The sequence below is a fragment of the Diplotaxodon limnothrissa genome, linkage group LG4 (genome assembly GCF_057381915.1).
Source record: "Diplotaxodon limnothrissa isolate DT_005_m linkage group LG4, D_limnothrissa_male_GT1.1, whole genome shotgun sequence".
NCBI lineage: Eukaryota > Metazoa > Chordata > Actinopteri > Cichliformes > Cichlidae > Diplotaxodon > Diplotaxodon limnothrissa.
Window position 1 is genome coordinate 3,873,300 of NC_140599.1, and position 23,631 is coordinate 3,896,930.

General features: G+C 41.2%; 1 protein-coding gene across 1 annotated transcript in view; it reads right to left on the bottom strand.

Annotated features, from left to right (window-relative positions):
- LOC146633052 (uncharacterized) overlaps positions 1–19,443 on the bottom strand; it is a 200,019-nt gene extending 180,576 nt beyond the window's left edge. Inside the window, exons 1-4 of the mRNA XM_085351966.1 lie at positions 19,358–19,443; positions 19,056–19,112; positions 18,061–18,093; positions 16,232–16,678 (exon numbers count right to left, since the gene is read on the bottom strand). Of these exons, the coding sequence (XP_085208092.1) occupies positions 16,232–16,234 (3 nt within the window). The 5' untranslated portion in view covers positions 16,235–16,678; positions 18,061–18,093; positions 19,056–19,112; positions 19,358–19,443. The remainder of the gene's footprint in view (positions 1–16,231; positions 16,679–18,060; positions 18,094–19,055; positions 19,113–19,357) is intronic.
- Positions 19,444–23,631: the final 4,188 nt, after the last annotated feature.

Below are 23,631 nucleotides of genomic sequence, written 5' to 3' on the forward strand. Positions count from 1 at the left end.
TTGGATGTTCGTTGTCTCATCCTGGACTGTGGTGCTGACACTCACCAGTCCCCGGCCCCCTTCCTTCCGCTTAGCGTACAGCCTCAGGGTGCTGGACTTGGGGTGAAACCCTCCATGCATGGTAAGGAGCTTTCTTGTCTCGATGTCAGTGGCTTCTATCTCCTTCTTTGGCCAGCCTATTACCCCAGCTGGGTACCTGATCACGGGCAGGGCGTACATGTTGATGGCCCGGATCTTGTTCTTACCATTCAGCTGACTCCTCAGGACTTGCCTGACCCTCTGCAGGTACTTGGTGGTTCAGCTTTCCTAGTGGCCTCTTCGTGGTTCCCATTCGCCTGCGGGATCCCCAGGTACTTGTAACTGTCCTCTATGTCTGCAATGTTGCCTTCTGGTAGTTTGATCCCCTCTGTTCTGGCTACCTTCCCTCTCTTTGTTATCATCCAACTACACTTCTCCAGTCCGAACGACATTCTGATGTCATTGCTGTATATCCTGGTAGTGTGGATCAGTGAATCGATGTCTCGTTCACTCTTGGCATACAGCTTGATGTCATCCATGTACAGGAGGTGGCTGACAACTGCTTCATTCCGTAGTCTGTATCCATAGCCAGTATTGTTAATGATCTCACTGAGGGGGTTCAGGCCTATGCAGAACAGCAGTGGGGACAGAGCATCTCCTTGGTAGATCCCGCACTTGATGGTGACTTGTGCTATGGGCTTGAGTATGTCCGCCACATCCCCATTGAGTTCCTGATGAAGGCTCTCAGGGTCCTGTTGATCTTATATAGTTCTAGGCATTCCAGGATCCAGCTGTGGGGCATTGAGTCATAGGCCTTCTTGTAATCAATCCAGGCAGTGCACAGGTTGGTCAGTCTGGTCTTGCAGTCTCGGCTGACTGCTTGGTCTGCCAGTAGCTGGCGTTTTGCGCCTCTGGTATTCTTGCCCATCCCTTTCTGTGCCCCGCTCATGTATTGACCCATGTGCCTGTTCATCTTAGCCGCCATGATGCCTGATAGGAGCTTCCACGTGGTGCTGAGGCAGATTATTGGTCGGTAGTTTGAGGGGACTGGTCACTTCTGGGGGTCCTTGAGTATCAGGACTGTCCGGCCTTCGGTTAGCCATTCCGGGTGTCTCTCGTTAACTAGCAGCTGGTTCATTATTCATTCAGGTGCTCGTGGAGTGCAGTCAGCTTCTTCAGCCAGTAGGCGTGAACTATGTCAGGGCCAATGTTCCCTCTAAGCTGCTCATGTGCGCAATTGCGCACTGCTGGCACAGTCTCTGTGCACATAAAATCTGCGTTGCGCACAAAAAAAAAAAAAAAAAAATCTAACCTGAATTGAAATTAAAATTAATACTTCAACAATCCTGTTTTGCAGTGTTAGTGAGTGACTGGCTGCTCCCATTTGGGATTAGAACGATGCCAACTTATCCCATAGTTCAGCCAATAATGCGTATATACGCAGCCAATCAACGTCATTGACAGGCTATGACAGCGTCCTTATGTGCCGACACCGGTGTTTTAGCAAAGCGGCTGATGTGGAGTGAAGCCACGTTAATGACAACGTGTACAACCATTGGAGATGTGAGCAGGACAGACGGAACAACAGACGGAAAAAGTGTGGACTTTATACCAGTTTTTAAATTGTGTTGATCGGCCACGTAAAACCAGAGTTGTGATAAAAAAATAAAAATAAAATAAAAATAGGCAATGTTTGTTTTTCTTCCTGAATACTATAATTGTTTATATTTACTGCGGGAAGAAACGGTAAAAACGGCGTTTTATAAGAAAAAAGGCTCGAAAGCCTGTGAGCAAAAACAAACCCCACCCCCCTCTTCCTTTCCTATTCGTCCAAGAAAGTACCATGTCGACCAATCAAAAAATGATATGGCAACGTGGCATCTAGTTGTTAAGAAACGGGGTGAATTTTTAGGAGTGACGGCGGTGTTTTGAGATGTGAGAGATTTGAGACGTTTAGTGCAAATCTTGTGTAGTTAGTGTGTAGTGTAGTTTCGTTGTGTGTGTCAGAACAATGAGGCGACGGCTGAATGTTACAGGTGTTACAGCAGTGATACATCTGCTGCTGTCAGGCCTGCAGGTATCAGGCTGTTGTTCTCCTTCATCGCATAGTGGACAGAAATTATTTTTTTGGAGTGGCACAAATAATTTTGTGTGGCATCAGATTTGATGCAGAACAGCTGATTGTTCTGTAAATAGTTTGAAATGTTTATTGAAAAAAAAAAATCGCCTTGGCTGCATTAAAAAAAAAAAAAAATAGCTGCAAAAAACTTTGTTTGCATAACTCAGTTACTTTTTTTGAAGAACTATATAAATAATTGCCCAACATTGGTCGTTATATACTGTATTTTGCAGACAGAGTTACAGGACTCTCTCCCAGACCACAGACTCATAATACAAGTCAGAGATTTAAAAAATAAATTTAAAAAAAACAAAAGAAAGACAGTTGTGTTTTCAAAATTGGAGTTCAAGTTATTTTTACTTCCAATAGTGTTAACATACTGCACAGGTCAATGACTAGAATTTTTTAATTTTTCATTGTAAGTGGGGCCAAAGCAGTTAATTAAAAGTCGTCTAACATAAATGTAAATGCTGTAATTTGATTATTTTAAACAGTAGCACTGCCAGGCTTCTACCTTTCTACCTTTAAAACCCGGAGAGCAGCCAAATGGCTTTTAGCTAAGCTTTAGCTTCAGCGAAGTGGAAGCTAAATTGGCTAGTCATTCATATGTAAATTAGGTTGTTACCTGGGAATTCTGGAGGGGAGGGGGGGTGTGTGATTGAGGGGGTGGGGGAGCTGCTAAAAGCTGTGAACTTCCTTTTGTGTTCATCTTGATGCAGTCTCAATCATCCAGGGAAATAAATCTCCAAAAGTCACCAACTTGGAGTGTTTCAGTTTGCCATCTTAGGGAGAAATCAACACACATGGGTGTATGTTCTTTGTTGCTGAGATTTATTGATAAAAACAGTACAAAAAACCAACCATTTGTACACATATTTACAAATGGCCTGCTGAGTGGTGCACGGAGCATGTTCATTGGTTCATGGACCTCCCTGAACTAATGGCATTTATTGCAATTGTCATCTTGCGGGGGGTTAACAGGGTTCCATCTCTACGTGACTGCTGGTCAGCAAACCTGGGAAACCCACAGATCATTGGAACTATGGCACGAAACCGCTTCCAAGACATCATGCAACACCTACGCTTTGATGACAAGTCCACCCGCAGTGATCGAGCAAAGACTGATAAGTTCGCTGCAATTTCCAGTGTGTGGGGATCATTTGTCACCAACTGCATCACGTGCTACAACCCTGGTCTACATATCACCGTTGATGAGCAGCTTTTCCCATCAAAGACTCAGTGCTGTTTCCTGCAGAATATTGCAAGTAAACCTGACAAGTTTGGGATCAAGTTTTGGGTGGCTTGCGACCTAAAATCCAAGTACATTTGCAATGTCTTCCCATATCTTGGCAAGGACCCCAATCGTCCCACTGGAGAGAGACTTTCTGACTATGTAGTAATGAGGCTGATGGAACCATTCCTAGACAAGGGCAGAAATGTTACCACGGACAATTTTTTCACATCGCTTTCACTTGCGCAAAAACTTCTTAGACGGAAAACCACCATCCTCGGCACAGTCAACAAGATTCGCAGGAAAATTCCTCAATCCACTAGACAGATCGCAATGAATTCACCACTCAGGTATGTTGCAGGTCTTTTGTGGTTCTATGTTTATGTGTTTCATTGTGTGTAAAAGGGCTATGGAAATAACAATTTATCTTATTTCTTAGGTGTTTTCAGGAACACGGCAACTGGCCAGCGCCGTGTTCCTCTGCGGACAGTGTACTCCCGAACCATCTGGTCCATCACATCCACGCCACACTTTGTTTTGTTGTAAAGGGTGACAGTGTTTGGCTTCCTTTTGATAGTGTTATCAGTCTGAACCACGCTGTGCATGCTGCTAAGAATATAGACTGTCTTCTTCCGTTTGGCCGCATATGCCGTCAGCGTGGCAGCAGAGGTTGAAAACACCTAAGAAATAAGATAAATGGATAGTACTGGATGGTACTTGGATTTTAGGTCGCAAGGTGAATTTATGATGATGGAACTTTCAGGTGTCTGTATGATAAAGAGAAAGAGAGAAGTGTTTAGTCTGTGTATTATCAAGTCAAGTGTTTGCTTGACTCGTGAAACAAACAAACTGAGACTGGACACTTGTAGATGCACGAGGGGGGCGACAGCTAAGCTGGGTTAGAACAGATCTAACCCAGGCAGCTGAAAAATCAAGCCACTGTTGCAGTCCCCAATCTGCAGTTGCTCTAATCAGGTCCCTTGAGTATGTTTACAGCCTGTTAGAGAAAATGCCCAGGGTCTCTGTGGCAGAATGAATGGCTGTAGTCAGCTCTTATCAGTCCAAAAGTTATGGCTGCGTAGTCCATATCTTTGGGTAAGCTTTCAAGTGGAGCGGAGTAGAGCTCGCTTTACACCCTGGGCTGTGTATCTGAACTGTGATCTTTTCCAAAAACCTAAGTAGTTTTGTTGCTTAGACCTCCATGTATCAGACAATACAATAGAAATAGAGGTAGTCAGTAAGTGAAAGTACATTTAAAATCCATGCGTCAAACAAAATGTCTGTGTTGACAGTCATGTGGCCTAAATCTTTTTTTTGCATCGTTGTGGAAATTTGGGGATTTCTTGGGACTGTTATAAAAGCATACATCTTTTATAACTTTACGAAAACAAGAATTTGGTGCAAATGTTTGAATTTATTTTGGACATTCTCTAATCCGCACCGTGTCAGAATTATACACGCATGCTCCAATATATAGATCAACCACCCCTATTAATATTAATGTCACGGCGAGTGAGATGAGCCGTGTGGGAAATAAAGGAGGATCCAAAAGCAGGCACTTGTAAAGGGGTGAGGGTGGTTTATTATATACGAAATAAATATAGACAAACAGCAAATGGAGCACGAACTAAACTAGACTGGAAACAACTAAACTACAGAGCAGAAACCTGGACAAGAATGAGAACGAGCAGAGGAGAATGACAATGGACAGCAGGGAGAACACATGGGTGAGACATGGTGGATACACAGACGGACCAGCAACTACAAACACAGAAGACGCGACTTAAATACACACAGAAACACAGGGAGATTACACACACAGGTGGGGAACACAGCTGAGAGTAATCAACAAGACGAGACAGAGGTAAAACTGAACACACACTCACACGAGACTCAGACCTTCACAATAAAACAGGAACAAGAAACCATCACACAAAGACGCAGACTCGACACAGAGACAGACAGAAAAAACAATATTGTTATTATTGTTTTATAGTATTGTTCTGTTTGTTCTTATCCTCCTGCTGCTAAACTAATTTCCCCTTGTGGGACAATAAAGAAATTGAATTGAAAATGACACATGGAACTAAACTAAACCTGCAAAAACATGACAACTCAAAATACTGGGTCAAACTGACCCAGAACCGTGACAATTAATGTAAATGTCCTTTAGCCAGTTGCACAACAACCAGGTGCTTTTCATAGCCAAGAACCGTCTTATGGTTGGATGCTTGAACCCTCTTCTTGGCTGAACTGGTAAAGAGTCATTCGTCTCAAATTCTGTAGAATTTTAGCTTTAAATATCACACATACTTTACATACTACATACTAACATTTTCAGTGGCCTTTCTTGCCATCAAAATAAACCTGGATCTGTAATTTGGGACCGGTACATTAAAAGAAAATGTCTGCGTGCTGACAAGTTAAAAATATATATATTTTTTTTTAATACAGGAAGTGCAGAATTATTAGGCAAATGAGTATTTTGTCCACTTCATCCTCTTCATGCATGTTGTCTTACTCCAAGCTGTATAGGCTCGAAAGCCTACTACCAATTAAGCATATTAGGTGATGTGCATCTCTGTAATGAGAAGGGGTGTGGTCTAATGACATCAACACCCTATATCAGGTGTGCATAATTATTAGGCAACGTCCTTTCCTTTGGCAAAATGGGTCAAAAGAAGGACTTGACAGGCTCAGAAAAGTCAAAAATAGTGAGATATCTTGCAGAGGGATGCAGCAGTCTCAAAATTGCAAAGCTTCTGAAGCGTGATCATCGAACAATCAAGCGTTTCATTCAAAATAGTCAACAGGGTCGCAAGAAGCGTGTGGAAAAACCAAGGCGCAAAATAACTGCCCATGAACTGAGAAAAGTCAAGCGTGCAGCTGCCAAGATGCCACTTGCCACCAGTTTGGCCATATTTCAGAGCTGCAACATCACTGGAGTGCCCAAAAGCACAAGGTGTGCAATACTCAGAGACATGGCCAAGGTAAGAAAGGCTGAAAGACGACCACCACTGAACAAGACACAAGCTGAAACGTCAAGACTGGGCCAAGAAATATCTCAAGACTGGTTTTTCTAAGGTTTTATGGACTGATGAAATGAGAGTGAGTCTTGATGGGCCAGATGGATGGGCCCGTGGCTGGATTGGTAAAGGGCAGAGAGCTCCAGTCCCACTCAGACGCCAGCAAGGTGGAGGTGGAGTACTGGTTTGGGCTGGTATCATCAAAGATGAGCTTGTGGGGCCTTTTTGGGTTGAGGATGGAGTCAAGCTCAACTCCCAGTCCTACTGCCAGTTTCTGGAAGACACCTTCTTCAAGCAGTGGTACTGCTCGGGAGCAGGCTTACTTTATGTAAACAGGATTAGATCGCGGCCACGCAGGTATGTCCGCTTCATTTATACGAAAGCAACAGCGATATTCCACCACTGTTTCACCATAAATAAATATTATCAATGTAACTAAAGATAATGCAGCACTTGATCCTTTTATTGATTTCATACAGATACATACAGGTCATTTCCTAAAAAAGGGAAATATACTATTAACATTCTATTACATGTATGTGATTATTACAGATGTAATTCATATTTCAGAGTAGTAATAGTAAATTACTTTGTGTAATCAAGATGGGATACCACGGCTATAAAAGCGAAGGGGGATTTGGGAAGCCTGTCGCAGCCATGTCCTGTCCGTTTACGCGAGCCACCCATTGCGGAAGGTGCAAGATTGATAAGGAGAGTCCTCAGAATTCAGCGTATATTGCGGGACAGACAGGATCCTTTAGCTCAGCGCGACAGTGTGCTCATAGAGAGATATCGATATTCCCGTGAGGGTATTATTTACTTAACCAACTTGTTGACGAGGGGGTGCAGGACCACCACCTGTCGTTTTTTTGCTCTGCCCTTTTCTTGGTTGCTGTTATGAACAAACAAACAGATTATTTCAGGGTCTCTTTTCAAGAGACTAAAAGCAATATAAGTGATAAATATTACCATTCTGTAGAATATTCGTATATTTCACTTTTACTTGTTCCCATGTGCTAGTGGGTCCTGTCGTGGCTCTAATGTGAAAGAGGATATAATGTAATATAATATGATATAATGTAATATAATATAATAAATCTACCCTACCGTCTACTGGTTTTGGCCAGAGGGGCCGATGGCGCGATATGGCAGCCTGGCTTCTGTCAGTCTGCCCCAGGGCAGCTGTGGCTACAACTGTAGCTGCCTCCACCAGTGTGTGAATGTGAGAGTGAATGAATAGTGGCATTGTAAAGCGCTTTGGGTGCCTTGGAAAGCGCTATATAAATCCAATCCATTATTATTATTATTATTAAATTACTTACGAGTTTAATTTGTCAGCAACTTCCTGCCAGCCCTCTCTCCTTGCTTTTGCAGCCTTTGCAGTGTTCCCTTGCGTTTTAATTAAACTCTGAAACTCCTGAAATCCCTCACTCAAGAGTTCTTGCTCTGCTGCCGAAAAATACCGAGCGCGCTCCTTCGACATTTTCGCCGACCAATCAGAGGGTTGCCGATCAATGTTTCTACTATCGATGCGTAGCCCCTTTTACGGCACCCAGTGATCTCACATTACTTCATCCAACTGTACTGATCGTCAACAGCAGGTGTGTTCGGGGAACCGGATTGGCGAGCTCACGGTTAGCGCGATGGTTTGGTCTTGGATGTGTCATTTGATCTTGGATGTAGTAAGCGACGTACGAAGAACGGGCCCCAGTTCTGGTTTCATTCATCAATCCGCTTTCGCTCTTCTCATTCTCCGTCGCCGCCATGCTTTTTCCGCCATGTGCGTATGAAAACAAAGGTACTGCACATGCGTGTTTCACCCATATTCTATCGCGATATTTTCTTATCGTTGCCCAACATTATACCGATGTTACCGTGAACGGTATGATATGGCCCAGCCCTACCCTTGTATTCTTTAAGCCACAGGTATCACACACATGGAGAAGTTTCAGATTTCTGACGTTTTACTGTATTGTCATAGCTTTTCACAATTTTCTCTACTGATAAAGACCTTGCTATCATAATACACAAAACAAAGTAATTAGATAAGAGTTCAATAATAACCATTAAAAAAACAAAACATCAAATTTCCTCCTTTTCAGTATTACTGTAAATTTCAATTCCACAAAGGAAGACCGTTTATTTGAAAAACTGGAATTTTATGGGAATTTATGGGAATTATTCTCCTTTTTTCTGTAATTTTACACATTTAGCCATGCTGGAAGATTTCTTTCATGTACTATAGCAGCATTTGTTTATGATTTAGAAAAACTGAGAGAATACTGTTGAAACTGCACTATTTTTATACACTCAACAAAAATATAAACGCAACACCTTTGTTACTGCTCCCATTCCCCATGGGATGGACGTAGAGACCTAAAATTCATTCCAGATACACAATATAACCATCCCTCCCAAACAGTGGTCACAAATCAGTCCAAATGTGTGGTAGTGGGCACATCTGCTATATTGAGATAATCCATCCCACCTCACAGGTGTGCCACATCAGGATGCTGATCTGACATCATGAGTAGTGCACAGGTGTACCTCAGACTGCCCACAACAAAAGGCCACCCTGGAATGTGCAGTTTTGTCTCACAGCAAAATGCCACAGATGCCACAAGCAATGAGGGAGCGTGCAATTGGCATGCTGACAGCAGGAATGTCAACCAGATCTGTCGCCCGTGCATTGAATGTTCATTTCTCAACCATAAGCCGTCTCCACAGGCGTTTCAGAGAATATGGCAGCACATCCAACCGGCCTCACAACCGCAGACCTCGTGTAACCACACCAGCCCAGGACCTCCACATCCAGCAGGTTCACCTCCAAGAACGTCTGAGACCAGCCACCCAGACAGCTGCTGGAACAATTGGTTTGCACAACCAAACAATTTCTGCACAAACTGTCAGAAACCGTCTCAGGGACGCTCAACTGCATGCCCGTCGTCCTCATCGGGGTCTTGACCTGACTCCAGCTCGTCGCCGTAACAGACTTGTGTGGGCAAATGCTCACATTCGATGGCGTCTGGCACGTTGGAGAGGTGTGCGCTTCACGGATGAATCATGGTTCACATTGTTCAGGGCAGATGGCAGCTGAGAATGTCCCAGTTCTTGCATGGCCAGCATACTCACCGGACGTGTCACCCATTGAGCATGTTCGGGATGTGCTTGACCGGCGTATACGACAGCGTGTACCAGTTCCCACGAATATCCAACAACCTCGCACAGCCATTGAAGTGGAGTGGACCAACAGGCCACAATTGACAATCTGATAGACTCCATGCGACGATGTGTTGCACTGCATGAGGCAAATGGTGGTCACACCAGATACTGACCGGTTCTGGGTCCCCAGACCCCCAATAGCGCAAAAAACTGCACATTCCAGGGTGGCCTTTTGTTGTGGGCAGTCTGAGGTACACCTGTGCACTACTCATGATGTCAGATCAGCATCCTGATGTGGCACACCTGTGAGGTGGGATGGATTATCTCAATATAGCAGATGTGCCCACTACCACACATTTGGACTGATTTGTGACCACTGTTTGGGAGGGATGGTTATATTGTGTATCTGGAATGAATTTTAGGTCTCTACGTCCATCCCATGGGGAATGGGAGCAGTAACAAAGGTGTTGTGTTTATATTTTTGTTGAGTGTATTAAATATGGATTAAATGTGTAGTTGGACATCCTTACATCTCTGCTTTAAGCAACAATCACATCTGAGCTCCCACTCACCTCATTACTCCTTTGAAGCCTCTGCGTGTACATGTAAAAAGCCACCGCCCAAAGGAAGTTGGTGAAGGTAAGGACACCTATTATAATGTGTAGGACTGTTTAAGAAGAGATTGAATATCTATTAAGTTCAAAATAACAGTCCCTTGATAACACATATTTATGCATGAATAAAAATTGTTGGGCTACTAAGAAACTTGTGCTCTAACAGAAAAGGCTCCAAAAAAGGGCCTAGAAAACTTTTTATATTTAACTAGACTATGTCTATATTTAATAGATATAGTACACACTGTATAGTTGCGCTTTTTTAAAGCGCTAAAATATGGTGCAAAATCTCCAAAAGTGGATTCTGATCATCTGAACGTAGCATTTGTGGGAGAAACGGTCTTTCCCTTTTCACGTAGATGGCCTCCTTGACTCCGCGCTCAAACCAGCGTTCCTCCCTGTCCAGGATGTTACATCCTCATCATTGAGTGTCCACTGGCCTGTAGGTGTAAAGACTGCAGAGTCCTGGCCTGACGAGGTAGCTCTTCTGTGTTGTGCCATCCTCTTAGCCAGAGGTTGTTTGGTTTCCCCGATGTATAAATCCTGACAATCCTCCTGCACTTAACAGCGTACACTATGTTACTCTGTGTCGAGGGACCGATCCTTGGGGTGGACCAATTTTTGGCGCAGCGTGTTTTGGGGTTTAAAAGCCACAGAGACCCGGTGTTTAGAAAAAAATGCATCTCAACTTCTCCAATACTCCTGACACGTACGGGATCACTACAGGTTTTTGCTTTGGCAGGACGCTACGTCCAGATGAACAGAATCAACTTTTGGTGATTTACTTACCTGGATGATTGAGCATCGTCAAGTGCAAAATTCTGTAATTAGTTTTATTATTTAAAAAATTATTTTTAGTTTAAGAATTTGATTTTTTTTTTTTTTCAAAGTGGCGGATCGCTTTTTGAATTCACCAGTTTCATTAAAGCATGTTTGGTACTACAACAAAATTGTCCATATACATTTTACTGAAGTAAGAAAAAGTTACGAATAAAACAAGCTTACTGCGCGCTTTTTTTCCAGCACCTATGGAAGAAAGGAAAGACTGTATGAGAGCAATGCAATTGAACACATTACATCAGAACAAAAACAAAGTCAGGAAAAACTATACTAGTAATATAGTATAACTATGAACTACATTCTTTGTTTATTTCAGTAAAAACTTACTTTCGCCCTGCAATGTTTCTGTGAAAGAAAGAAAAGACTGTATAAGTACAACAGCAAAAAACCCTTTTTAATCCAAGTACAGCATCAAGACAGTTAAACTTGTGGGACATTGTTGTGGTCAGGAAAGTAGCAGAGGAGGTTGTTAGTCATTTTCAGCTGCTTTGGTGTTAATGAAATCCACAATGCACTAGAGGGGCAACAATGAGACAAAAAGGAATGGTTGCACAGCTGGAGGACACTGACCTTTTTCCCTCCTTATCTTTTCTGACTGCTTTTCGCTAGTTTTGCATTTGACTGGGGCCAGTGTCATTACTGGTAGCGTGATGGGATGCCTGAACCCTACAGAGGTCACACAGATAGTCCAGAAGGTTTTCCGTCTCTCCCAGCACAGTTTCAAGAGCATAGAGGAGATTCTACGACAGGTAGTTACTCAGAGAGCTCGACAGGATTTTAGAAGGTCCTTAACCCATCAGCGTGACCGGTATCTGCTCCTTTGTGCAAGGAGGAACAAGATGAGCACTGCTAGGCTACATAATGATCTCGAGCAGGCCACTGGTGTGAATGTCTCCAACCAAACAATCAGAAACAGACTTCATGGTCTGAGGGCCCGAATTTATAAAATACCAGAACTGGCAGGTTCACCACTGGCGCCCTGTATTTTTCACCAATGAGTGCAGGTTTTAGGGTCTTGTTCACGAGTGAGTGGAGAGGAAACTGAGAGACTGACAAACACATTGGGGTGGTGAACAAATTCCTGAGTCACTGCCATCAGTAGACTGTAGTGAAAACCTGATTGATAGGAACTCAATGTTCCTCACATCAGTGGAGGAAAAAGAAATAATTGACATTGTACACATGTGCAAATATAAAACATCTACTGATTGTAATGATATTGACATGAAAATCGTCAAGAAGGTGATTGAAGGAATTGTAGGACCTCTAACATATATTTGCAACTTATCATTTCAGACGGAAAAGTGCCAAACAAAATGAAAATAGCTAAAGTTGTGCCGCTGTATAAAACCGGGGATAGACGCCACTTCACAAATTACAGGCCTGTTTCTTTACTACCACAATTCTCCAAAATCCTAGAAAACCTGTTTAATAAACATTAGACAAATTCTTAGATAAATATAAATTACTCTGACAGTCAATATGGATTCAGATCAAAAAGATCAACATCTCTGGCATTAATCGGATCAATTGAGGACATTACGAATGCTATAGATCAGAAACAGTATGCAGCTGGAGTATTTCTGGATCTCAAGAAAGCATTCGACACAATCATGACATATTAATTAATAAACTGGAACGGTACGGGATCAGGGGGGTTGTACTGCAATGGGTGAAAAATTATTTATTTGATCAACTGGTCTCTGAATGCTATTGACACCCTTTTCTCAACGAGAAATCTGGGCTCGGGAGAGCCTGAGTGCCCTGGAGGGACTTTCCCTGCCGGATACACGATGGACGGGTGGCAGAACTGGAGGATCATGTGCCTGGCGGGACTGTCGATCGAGGACGCTGAAGATATCTATCTATTCGGAACCATGATAACAGGGTTCATGCTGATCGGAGTTGGCTTAGCCCTGGTTTATCGGAGAAATAAGAGAGCGGAACCGGCTGTTCAAACCCCCCCCAAGGCTGCCCGCTGGAATCGAAATGGAATGAGGCGCAACCTCTCACAACGAACGTAATATGGTCAACACCTTGGAGACGCTTGCAGCTGCTGTGAAGGCTCAAAACAACACCATTGAGCGTATGAGGGGAAACATCAGAGAGAGGCCTGCTCAAAATGAGACCCTTGAGCGACAGTTGGAAAACATCGCGGAACGGATCACTGCAGTTGTGAGGTCTCAGAATCAAAAGAACGATAACACCATGGAACAGAAGTTTGATACCATCATGGGGAGGCTCGCGACTCTCCAACGGAAATTAACAAAACCAACATAAACATTGCGGATCCCCATCACGGCGCCAGCTGCAGGCCCAAGGCTGGAGCCGAACAATCACTCCCTGATAACGACTGTGTTACGGCTATTCTTCCCATCCCATGCAAGGACACCTGGATTGGCTGGAGGACTGTTTACTTAGCCTGATAGGCCGAAGGACACTGTCTCAGCTAAACTATGGACACGCACACACACACACACACTTACACTGATAAGCACTCACTCATCCCCCCTCCCTTTCCAACGCCTTCGATGCTTATGCCCTCCCGGGGAAGATAGCAGTCAACTGGACCAGCACAGATGCTGCAGGACCGGATGCGCTGTCTACACCGGCTCTCTCTTACCCTTTACCCGCCCCTGTTGCTTGTCTTGTGTTTCTATGGTGTATTGATAGTCATGTGCTTTTGTGCTGAGGTGTTTTTTCTGTTATCAAACTGTTCTCCCACTAGGAGCTCAGTCTGAGTGGAGTTTTTTTTTTCTCCTCCTCTTACCTCATGTTATGTATTTTCGTTGTTTTTTTTCCTATCAGCCTACCTTTCTGACATGTCTGCCCAATGTGATGTTTGTGTAAAGTTGGTCAGAAGGTTCCTTTGTAAGTGCGCATGCGCCATTAGCGTGCTGCCTGCTGTAACCCTAATTTCCCTCGGGATGAATAAAGTATTCTGATTCTGATTCTGATTCCTCATCATGCTTGGACATTGCTTGTGGTGTTCCACAAGGCTCTGTACTGGGTCCAAAATTATTTATTATTTATATAAATGATATTTGTAAGGCATCTGATATATTAAAATTAGTATTATTTGCAGATGACACAAATATTTTTTGTTCTGGGGGAATCTAAAGGAGCTGCTGGATACAATTACTTCAGAAATGTGCAAAATTAAAAAATGGTTTAACAGGAACAAACTATCGCTAAATCTAAGTAAAACTAAAATTATCTTATTTGGGAATTCCCTTAGAAATGCACAAGTGCAGATTCATTTAGATGGTGTGGAAATTGAAGGAGTACTTGAACATAAGTTTCTTAGTGTGATTATAGATGATAAATTAAACTGGAAGTCTCATAAATCATATACATAACAAAATTTCAAGAAGTGTCTCAATCTTGAGTAAAGTAAAACACATTCTGGACCACAAATCACTCCACATTCTCTATTGTTCCCTGATTGCACCGTATTTGAATTACTGTGCAGAGGTTTGGGGCAATACTTACAAATGTTCGCTATCATCAATCTTTATATTACAAAAAAGGGCCATAAGGATAATCCATAAAACTGGTTACAGAGATCATACAAATCCACTATTCTTAAAATCAAAAATTCTAAAATTCACAGATCTGGTTCATTTTCTCACTGCACAAATTATATATAAAGCAAGAAATAACCTGCTTCCTGACAATATTCTAAAAGGGAACGGGGATACAATTTGAGGGGGGAATTAAATTTAAAACATCCTCGTATCCGTACATTAAAAAGTTTTTGCATCTCCGTGTGTGGAGTGAAGCTGTGGAACAGACTAAGTAAAGATATGAAGCAATGTCCAAGCATGGCGCAGTTTAAAAAGCGGTTTAAGGAGACTGTTTTTACAGGGTACAGGGAAAAGGTAGAGATTTGATAGGGTGTTCTTGTCTAATATTTTCATGTGTGTGCGCGCGCGTCTCACACACACACACACACACACACACACGTTTCTATATATATAAAAAAAATACACATGACATATAATGTAATTGCAAGGAGGTATTTCTGTAGTCTATTGATACTAGATAGTGGAAAAGGGGTGGAATTAAATAAGCTTATGCTTCTTCCTGCTCCTTTTTGAACATGAAAGTTATTTGGAGTTGTGGTTGCTCGTTTTCCTTTTGTTTTGCTTTGTTCATTTGTCTCTTTTAATTCTATTTTGTTGTACTTTTTCAACATGTTCAAAATAAAGATTCAATCAATCAATGGTACTGCAATGAAATTTCAGCAAAACGGACTGCTGTATCATATTTTACTTTGATTTTCAGGCCTACTTTGAATTCAGCCCTCTGTAGGTTGTCCATTCATTCCTGACACATTATCCAGTTCTTGTCAGTATAAATTTCCAACAAAAATCTTCCCCTTTGTGATCTTAAGGAAAAAATCATATTGCTAAATTTTTTTCAGCAGTGTTTGATAGTCAGAATTTTTATTGTTGTTGTTGTTTTTAAACTTTGAGACATTCCAACAATCAAGAATGACAACACAACAGATTGGTGCAGCATAGAGTTTTGCATAGCAAATTTCTGGTGCTGACAGGGGCAGTGTTTAAAAAAAGAAAAAAAAAAAAGTGCGACAAAGTGCCTTTAACTCTCATTCCTTACAATGGCCAAGAGCATAAGGTATGAAACTGCTGGTCTTTCAGATTAAAGAGACTTTCAAATAAAGTAATTTCATTAGCAAAATTCAGGAAAGTATCTTTTAAAAATGAAGAAGAAAACATTATGGGCGATCGTGGCTCAGGAGTTGGGCGTTCGCCTTGTAATCGGAAGGTTGCCGGTTCGAGCCCCGGCTTGGACAGTCTCGGTCGTTGTGTCCTTGGGCAAGACACTTCACCCGTTGCCTACTGGTGGTGGTCAGAGGGCCCGGTGGCGCCAGTGTCCGGCAGCCTCGCCTCTGTCAGTGCGCCCCAGGGTGGCTGTGGCTACAATGTAGCTGCCATCACCAGTGTGTGAATGTGTGTGTGAATGGATGTGTAAAGCGCTTTGGGGTCCTTAGGGACTAGTAAAGCGCTATATAAATACAGGCCATTTACCATTTATCCTAACTAGTAGTGCAATATCTTTTCACAAAAGTTTTTATTATTATTACCCTTACCTGGACATTAGCTATGCATGCTATGCAATTCTCTTTACTGGATGGTTGATTCAGCTGCAGCTGAATACGTTGTCAGAATGATCATTAATCACTGACGTAACTTACCATCCTTCTGTTGCAAATTCAACGGGGATGATGGAGTTGTTATTGTTGAAACTGCTGTTGTTGAGACTTGTGGGTTTTTTGTTGTTGCTTCTGTGGTTGCTGTTGCAGAAGGTGTCGCTGTCGTCTTATTTGTTGTTGCTTCTGTGGTTGCTGTTGCAGAAGGTGTCGCTGTCGTCTTATTTGTTGTTGCTTCTGTGGTTGCTGTTGCAGAAGGTGTCGCTGTCGTCTTATTTGTTGTTGCTTCTGTGGTTGCTGTTGCAGAAGGTGTCGCTGTCGTCTTATTTGTTGTTGCTTCTGTGGTTGTTGTTGCAGAAGGTGTCGCTGTCGTCTTATTTGTTGTTGCTTCTGTGGTTGCTGTTGCAGAAGGTGTCGCTGTCGTCTTATTTGTTGTTGCTTCTGTGGTTGGTGTTGTAGCAGTACAGGCTGTTGGTGTTGTCGTTTTTGCTGCTGATGTTGGTGGTGGATTGAGTAAACATAAAGGTGGTTTAATAAATGTAATCACAGGGATTTTAAAGGTACAGAAAACTTAAGTATTTAGAGTTTGTCATACATTAATTATGTTAGTGGTCATAAAAATACATTTTGGGGGAAATTTCAGACCGTTTCCAAATTAATTATTAAGATTCTAAATCACTGGGTGATTTAACAGGTTGGTGTGAGAACTTCAGAAACTGCCTGAGATTTTCCTGTATACCCGTCTGTAGGGACCACACAGAGGACCTTTCTGTGAAGGGCTGCACACTGACCAGTACATTTAAAACATGACACTGTTTTACAAATGACTTTTTGTAAATTTGTGAATTTTCTATTACAAAATGTTTATTTAGCTGCTTTACAACAGTTTGGTGTTCTCTAGCTCAAAACACAGAAAAGCTTACTTGCAAAATACTGAAATGTTTCCAAATGTTAATCTTAACAGATAAAGCTTAGGAAATATGATCAAATATGTATTTCGTCCATGTGTGAAACTCAAAGTTTCTTTAAAGTCAGGATATTTACATAAAACAAAAACAAAATAAAAAAACAAAAAAGAAACTTAGAGGTTTCTTTAAACATTTTTCTTGAATATACCTCTGTTAGCGTGAATTGTTATGTTGTCATTTTTATGCTTGCCAACTCTGATGAAATTCCACTGTCCCCACACACACACACACACACACACACACACACACCCTTGTCTTAGAACCACGTGGACGTTGCTTTGCTTTTATGTGTTTTGTGTGAACTGTTTCTCAATAAAAAGCAGCGAGAGGAGGCCAGATTTGGGGCACCTAATCAGAAAGTGCAAGTGAAACGATCGATCGCTTTTGCCTTGTTTTTTTGTTTTTTGTTTTTTCACGGGAATAAGTCCTGGATACTGGATGGGTCTGAGTTTAGACCCAACAACCTCCATTGGATGGAGTCTGACTGCTTTTAATCTCATTTTTGGGCAAAGAATAGAAAGACAGCAGCAGCTGCCAAGCACTGGAAAAAATGTCCTTTTTTTTTTTCCATCTGCTAAACAGCAATTTCCAAAATAGAAAAACAAATATTCATCTTTTCCAATAAAATGAAAAATATAAGTCGCACTGTATGTGTGTGCATCCTCTTTTAGAAGTGAAAAGAAATTTCTTGTTCAGTCAAACACGGAGAACACACTTTGTTGTCGTTTTTCTGCTTTTAATGGCTAATCTTGATCAAATATAAAGTTTATGGCTGTATGATGGTCAACTGGGTATTTTTAGGATTTTTTTTTTTTTTTAAAGTAAATTTCTAGGATCTGACATCAGCTAGAAGCAAAACACACACATGCACTGTTTCAGCATTAATAAATAAAATGTGTTTCCTACCTGGGTTGGGAGAATCTCGCTTACACACTTTTTCTAAACAAAAAAGAAAGAAAAATATGGAGACAAGGTTGTGAATTTTAAAGTCAACACACTGTAAAACATCCCAGTCACACATTGTTTAAAACCGAAACAAAACAACAGAAAATGTGGATGTAGGTTTCAGTACCTGTACACACATCTCCACACCGGCAGACACAATAGCAGCATGGACACACATGCTTACAATGACGTAAATACAAAGCGCCGACCCGACGCATCAGAATTGTGAGATGTCGGCTTTCTCATCCGACGGCACGAACGCAGACACGCTGTCGGGGCTGAAACCCGACATGTCACAGATTCTGATGCTGCAGGTTTCATCACTCTCCAACCAAAGTTCACTGAACCAGCAGGAAAAGAAGATCAAAACTACGCTTCACATTTGATAAACATCGTCTGTGTACTTCGAGGACAGTTTCCCATCTCAAATTTCTGTTTTCTGCATTATTTGCTTGCTTTTTAGTCTACTGTTGTGCACAGCACTGCACTGCCGTTTTGTTTGTTCAAAAATTACCTGTGACAAGAAAGTTTAAAGAAATGTAAACTTTTTAAAATTATACCAAATTGCAAATCTCTTAGCTATGTCTCTGATAGCACCTCTGTAACTTTGCTCAGCAGCATCAGGTAATGTTCATATGCTGAGTTCAGTTTCAACTGCAGAATATTTTTAGGGTTATCTGCTATTAAAAAAAAAAAAAAAAAAAAAAAAAACAGGCCAGGAAAATCACCTTCATGTTTTTTCTGTTTCATCCTCAGTTACTACAAAGGCATCTGCTGTGATGGTTACACCTTTGATAAAGTCTCACAAGTGTCAGTACTGATACGTGATCAGAATTATAATATTTCTGACTGTCTGAGGCAAAATTTCCCCGATTGAAATCGAATCGAAACCTTGTGAATGGGAATCGAATCGGTCATAGAAATCAGTGACCATAGACCTGTGTATGTGTACTTACCGTACACTTTACAGATGTCTTCTGCAGTTGGTTTTTGTGATCCTCCATTTGTTTTGTCTTTGGTGAAAAAGAAGAAAAATGTTAGCGGTAAGAACCAGAAGTTCATTTTAGGTTTATTGTAGGAGATCCACATTTTACGGTTTGAGGAAGACCTGCTCCTTTTCTTCCTCTGAATTTCTAAAATGTCTAAGCTCGTTACAACAGTCAGTGTCACAGTGTTGCTTCTCACAAAGCCATTCAAGCAGCAAGTCTTTAAACTAACCACAGCTGAATGTTAGACAAGTATCAAAATGAGGCGATACCTCGTAGACCCTTGGCTATATTTGTCAAGCACATGAAGTGGTAGAAAGGGACACTGATGTTCTCATCCGTCTCGTTACATGGCGGTTTATAGTCCTGCAGGACAAACAACATGTTTATCAGATATATTCCTTGTTTAACCTGAGCAGGAGTAGAAAAAACAAACAAAACTTTAAGAAGAAGAGATTTTTGTTTCCTTGCCATGTTATTCTCGTCCTTAAAACAGTCCCGTAGAAAGCAGGTATTTTCTGTTTTGCTGTTATCACAGTCTTTGGCTTCCGTTAAACTACATACAATGATGTCCTGCAATGAAAGGGCACATTTATCATTAACCAAATATAAGTCACTCCAACATAAACTTAAATACATTTGGACATTTTCTAGTTTTTAAACAATGTTTCACAAAGTTACCTCAGACTTGTTCATTATTTTGACGGTAATATTCTCTGGCAGCCTGTGTAGTGTTGTATTCTAAACATAGAGAAATGGTAAAGAAGCAAAATACATCAATAGTTATGTTTATTTTTAGTGAGTGATCATCACAACTGAAACTGCAAAAATCCAAAGAGAGTGAAATATATTGGCTGCTAAAACACAAATCTGCTGGGGTTGGAGGCCCCCAGAGGGCTGCTGGTTGTCTAGAACCTGATCCCAACACCCAAATCTGATTGTTGGCTTTGTCTGTCATTTCATTGTTTTAAATAAAAATGTAATCATTCAGAATTACAAGAAAATGGAAACAAAAAAATGTCACCAAAGGCACCAGGAAGTTTTTGTATCATATATCTTTAACTAAACTTTTTTTGGGAAAGTAATGTACAAGCTATAATGACACCAAACCCTTGTTTTATATTCTCAACAGATTGCATACAAAGCTTACAATCTCTGACCTTGTGCTCACCACAAGTCCTTAAAAATGTATTTTTTCCATCACTGACAACAAGTAAAAACTTAACTTGGAGCTCTGTGTGTTTCACACTGAAACAGACGCAGACTTCCACACTTTCTTTACAGACCATTTAAATATGGGACCACTTTTAAAGTAGCTTATTAGCTCCTAAGATGTAGACAACAGCATAATGCAGTTAAGCAGAAGTAAACACTCATTACAGTCTTTGAATATTTGTTGTTTTGGGGCCTGATTTACATCATCCTCATATTACCTTTTATCTTAACACCCTTGTCATCCAGCATTAGAGATCAGCCTATTAAGAAATTTAATAATTAGGGAAAATAACATTTTTTGTTACCCAGTCTTTTTTTGTGAAGTGGTCCATACAACCTGCTTCTGATGGCTCGATCGGGATTACCTGGTAGACAAAACGTTGTTTAATTTGACGGACAGAATTACCACCATATAATGAACATAACTTGTATAACACTATATAAACTAAACTAATGCAGACCTAAATTTAAGAAGGACAGGCTACCAAAAAAAATGACAAATGAGTACTTTAGGTCTCATAGCTTTTTAATAAAACCAGAAGTTACAGTAATCAACAAAACATTAAAACTAAAAACATTCGCGCTCCTCTCGAAACTATTAAGTTCGGATCACCAAGAGCACATTTTACAGCACTTATATAAAAGCAAATAGAGTAAAACTGCAAAGAGAACACTCACACTAAAAAGCAACAGGCAGAGAAAACAGCCGTGTGACGTCATGATTCCCTCTGTGATCTTTGCAAACTACAGTGAAACAAAAAAAGCAGGAGAAAGGTATATTATGGACACAGACACACAGAAGATTTAAAAAATAAAACGAAATCCCAGAAATAAACCCTAGACAAAACATATCTGTCAACTAAGGTGTAGGTCTGTTAGGTTATGTTGTGGTCAATGTTCCCTCTAATTTTTCACGTGTCTGAGCGAACACACAAACTCCCTGAGCGATCTCTTGGACCACTGTGAGCGACATCAGACGTGTGCACTGTGGTCATGCTGGCATCGAATCCATCGAAGTTTCATGGTTTATTAAAATAATCAAATTACAGCATTTACATTTATGTTAGATGACTTTTAATTAACTGCTTTAGCCCACTTACAATGAAAATGGAAAAAAAAAAAAAAAATCTTGTTCGTGACCTGTGTAGCATGTTAACACTATTGGAAGCAAAAATAACTTGCACTCCAATTTTGAAAACAATTTTCTTTTCTTTTTTTTTTTCTTTTTTTATAAAGCTCTGAGAGAGTCTGTAACTCTGTCGGCAAAATACAGTATATAATGACCAATGGTGGGCAATTAATTATATAGTTACTTCTTCAAAAAAGTTACTCAGTTTGGCAAACAAAGTTTTTTGCAGCTTTTTTTTTTTTTTTTTTTTTTTTTTTTTTTAAATGCAGCCAAGGCGTTTTTTAAATAAACATTTCAAACTATTTACAGAACAGCTGTTCTGCATCAAATCTGATGCCACACAAATTATTTGTGCCACTCCAAAAAAATAATTCCTGTCCACTATGAGATGAAGGAGACCAACAGCCTGATACCTGCAGGCCTGACAGCAGGAGATGTATCACTGCTGTAACACCTGTAACACTCAGCAGTCGCCTCATTGTTCTGACACACAACAACACTATTGACTACACTACACACTAACTACACAAGATTTGCGCTAAACGTCGCAAATCTCTCACATCTCAAAACACCGCCATAACTCCTAAAACTTCCCCCTTCCTAAACAACTAAATGCCACGTTGCCATATCATTTTTTGATTGGTCGACATGGTACTTTTTTGGACGAATAGGAAAGGCAGAGGGGGGTGGGGTTTGTTTTTGCTCACAGGTGGAGAGTGCTTTCAAGCCTTTTCTCTTATAAATCGCAGACCAAGAGGACCGGAAGTGCGAGGCTATGAAATGGGACCGTTCAGCCTTCAGGAGTTTATTAAAGGCAGCCATCTGCTCCTTGCTCCCTAAAATATAACAGGACATTGGAGTCCATCTCACACTTCAGTTCAATCAGTTTTCTGTTTGACGTTTATTCAGCTGTGTGAAAACTGGAACTTTAATTTCAGCAAAACCGATTTAATCAAGGACAAATAAAACACTGAAAAAAGCCAAACAATAACATTTTTGTGACTTATATATTGTGCTTAACCCAAGTAGCGAAAGACCACGGAGGTCTGAAAACAATGTTCCGGGAGTCCGATGTTCTCGGTGGCTCTAATGAGCCTTAAACCCCGGGTCCCCTATTGAGCTGGTATGGAGGACCACAAGAGCCACGCGCATCGAAATAAAAAAAAAAATAAATTCGTGCTTAAATAATGAATTGTAGAATAAAATCTGCATTTGTAAATTCATTTTTGAATTCCAATTTAATAAACAGATTTTTAAAATGCTTTTTAAGTCTTCATTTCAAAAACCTTTTTTTGAATTGCACTTTAATAAACTGCATTTCAAAATCCATTTCCCTTTCCTGTTCGCTCAGGGATTAACATGTGGATTAGCAGTTGGATTAACAACTTCATTTTAAAAATCCTGCTGCTATTCAAAGGAGATTGGTTGGTCAGACACAGGCTGTCTGCCAGCCTGGATTTTTCTAGCTCATAGCGTCACCCTGCTAAGAAGCGTGTGTGCTTGTACAAAGGCCGTTCAGCCTCGGGAGGGACCCTGCAGCGAAACGGAGAGCACAACCTCTGACTGAGTGCCTGTCTGACCACCTGTGAAGGTAACGTGCTAACATGGCTAACGCTAGCATCACCGCACGTAGCCCCGTTATTTTAAGGTCATCTTAGCTCGTGAAAGTTTTACGTCGCAGCTGTACGAGCTCGCTACGCGTTCTCTAAGCTGCTGTGCTCTTCACAAATAAAGCTGGAAGCAGCTCAGACTATTAGAACCCGTAGGGTTGCCAACCGTCCCTTAAAATACGGAATCGTCCCGTATTTCGAAACAAAAGTACACGTCCCGTATTGAGCTAATAAGGGACGCACTTTGTCCCGTAATACAGTGAGAATCAAAAGTAGTCTATAAATGTTTATGGAATTAACACTTTGTTTGAAAACATAATTCCCAGCCCCTCTCCTGCTTTGTGACCAATGAGCTGACAGCACACTTATGACAATTCGAGTATGACAATTCAGATTACCGCTTATCTCATTGGTCGAGGAAAGGTCGCTTGCGGAGAAAATACCGGAAGACAACAGATGACCACAACAAGAAGCATGGCCAACAGGGGAACAAACGCCGACATGGCGGTGCAAGTCTCGGATGACAGTACACCTAAAGCTGGGCAGACACTGTGTGATTTTTTTCAGTCGCGTTATTCAGCTCCTGCTCAAA